The 2,340-nt window shown below is 16.2% G+C and overlaps 2 protein-coding genes across 2 annotated transcripts in view; both read right to left on the bottom strand.

Moving 5' to 3' along the window:
• PRSY57_1126000 (protein disulfide isomerase, putative) overlaps positions 1–188 on the bottom strand; it is a gene marked incomplete at both ends in the record, with an annotated part of 3,493 nt that extends 3,305 nt beyond the window's left edge. Inside the window, one exon of the mRNA XM_020114960.1 lies at positions 34–188. Coding sequence (XP_019970329.1) covers positions 34–188 — 155 coding nt within the window. The remainder of the gene's footprint in view (positions 1–33) is intronic.
• A 613-nt stretch (positions 189–801) lies between these two features.
• On the bottom strand, positions 802–1,551 carry PRSY57_1125900 (hypothetical protein; the record flags this gene model as incomplete). Its single annotated transcript, XM_012908223.1, has 3 exons — positions 802–930; positions 1,062–1,247; positions 1,387–1,551. The coding sequence occupies 3 exons, from the start codon at positions 1,549–1,551 to the stop codon at positions 802–804; spliced, it is 480 nt and encodes a 159-aa protein (XP_012763677.1).
• Between the last annotated feature and the right edge of the window lie 789 nt (positions 1,552–2,340).

Raw genomic sequence — 2,340 nt, 5'->3', positions numbered from 1 at the left:
TTTTTTTTTTTTTTTTATTATTATTATTATTACAAATTTATAAGCCAGTAATCATTATTCTCAAAAGCTTCCCCAATATTTTCCGAATCAATTCTTAAGAAATCATTTTGAGGATAAGTAAAATTAACTTTTGTATTACAACGAAATAAACAGAGGAGAAGATTGAAAATAAGAAATTTGATAATCATTTTGATTATTTTTTAACAATAATACGTATAAGAATATAAATTATATATATATATATTTTTAAATATCTCTAATAGAACAATAAAATAGCTATTTTAATTTATAAATTAAAAAAAAAAAAAAAAAAAAAAAAAAAAAATATATATATATATATATATATATTTTAATTATATTTATAAAATTTTAAAGAAAAAAAAATAAAATAAAAGTAAATACAATAAATAAAAATAATACATAAATATATATATATATATATATATTATATATATAATATATAATAATATACATATACAATAGTATCTTTTAATATTATAAACCAAAAAAAATTACAAATTATAACAAAAAAAGTAAAATATAACATAAGAATATATATAAAAAAAATAAAAAAAAAAAACGAAAAAATGTTATATAATGAGGACACATATTTACTTGCGTAAATTCACAAAAATGCGTACACAAATGTAAAAAATATAATATTACAAAATTTTGTTGCACAATATCCTATAGTATGTATTATAATTTACGTACTCTATTTATAGGATGTTTTATATATATTCCGACGTGCTTTTATTATTTTTATAATAATAATTTTTTTTTCTTTTATCACTTGTTATACTATATGTTTATATTATTCAAAAACCTGAATAGCTTGCTATTCTCCTTTAACGACATGATATTTTTATCATCGTTATGGTTAAACTTACCACTGATAATTTTGTATTTTAACATATACTTCAAGGTATTCTTTAAGAAAAAAAAAATATATATAAGTGACAACAATAAATATGCGCAATATATATATATATATATATATATATATATATTTATATATTTATATATTTTTTTTTTTTTTTTTTTGTTTGTCATTATATTACCTTTAAGTTTATGTGGAATATTCGATATATAAACTGGTCGCTATTTTTTAGGTATACATAATCATTTATATTACAAAATAAACTATCATAAATATTTTTGAAAATATTTAAATTAAACTTTTTATTTCTTTTCTTCCTTGTCCATAATACTCGATTTTTATCAAAAGGGTCGATTATGCCAACAACCTAACATGTAAAAAAAAAAAAAAAAAAAAAAAAAAAAATGAAAATAAAATAAAATAAAATAATGGCTAAGTAATATAAATTATTTTATTTTATATGACGATTTCCATATATATATATTTTTATAATTTTAATTATATACCTCATAATTAAAATATTTTCTGTTTTCTTTATTTGAAGTTATGGCATGAGTACCAAATTGCATCACATTACAAACCTTTCTTGTCTCTACATGTACATTTTTAATTGTAAAAAGGAAAAAGAAGAATAATATAAATTTGTTTTTTTTCATTTTTCTCTCCATCATAAATATAAATAATATGTGTACGTATATTTCACGCCTGTATATATTATTATTTTATTAAGGGGATATTTTTACAAAAAAGTTATTTTTATATTTTATCGTCTTGTAATAGTTATAATTTCATTATTATAAAAACAAAAAATAATTAAAGTAATAAAAAAGATATTATTAATAATCTTTTATGTTTTCCTTATTATCCCTCTTATTACATAATATAAATATATAGTATTTTGAACTATAAATTTGTCCTCTTATGCTTACAAAATGTATTTCATATATAATATATAATATATATATATATATAATATACAATTTTAATTTTCTTCCTTTTCTAACAGTGTTAGAAAAGTTCTTATTTAAAGAAGGTATTTAAATTACATAATATATATATATATATATATATATATATATGTATATTATTTATATAGTACCAAATAATATTAGTAACACCTTCATTTGGGTAGGTACTTTTTATGTATACATATAAACTTTTTACATATACCCGTACTCCTTTTAAGGATTTTGATTTCTAAAATATAAATTTATAAAATTACATCGTTATATATATATATATATATATATATGTAATTATATATCTCTAATTGCTTATCATTTTTCCCTTTAAATATTTGAAAAATATAATAAACTTATATATATATATATATTATATATACCAATGGATGGTTTTTTTTTAGTTGTATTTTAAAATCAAACAGGTTTATAAATTATAGTAAAAATAATAAATAATATATATATATATATAATCATTATATATTTTAAGAGATATTTTAT

The sequence above is a fragment of the Plasmodium reichenowi genome, chromosome 11 (assembly GCF_001601855.1).
Source record: "Plasmodium reichenowi strain SY57 chromosome 11, whole genome shotgun sequence".
In the NCBI taxonomy this organism is placed as follows: domain Eukaryota; phylum Apicomplexa; class Aconoidasida; order Haemosporida; family Plasmodiidae; genus Plasmodium; species Plasmodium reichenowi.
Note: the sequence above shows the minus strand (reverse complement) of the source record. Positions and strands in the feature narration are given on the sequence as shown.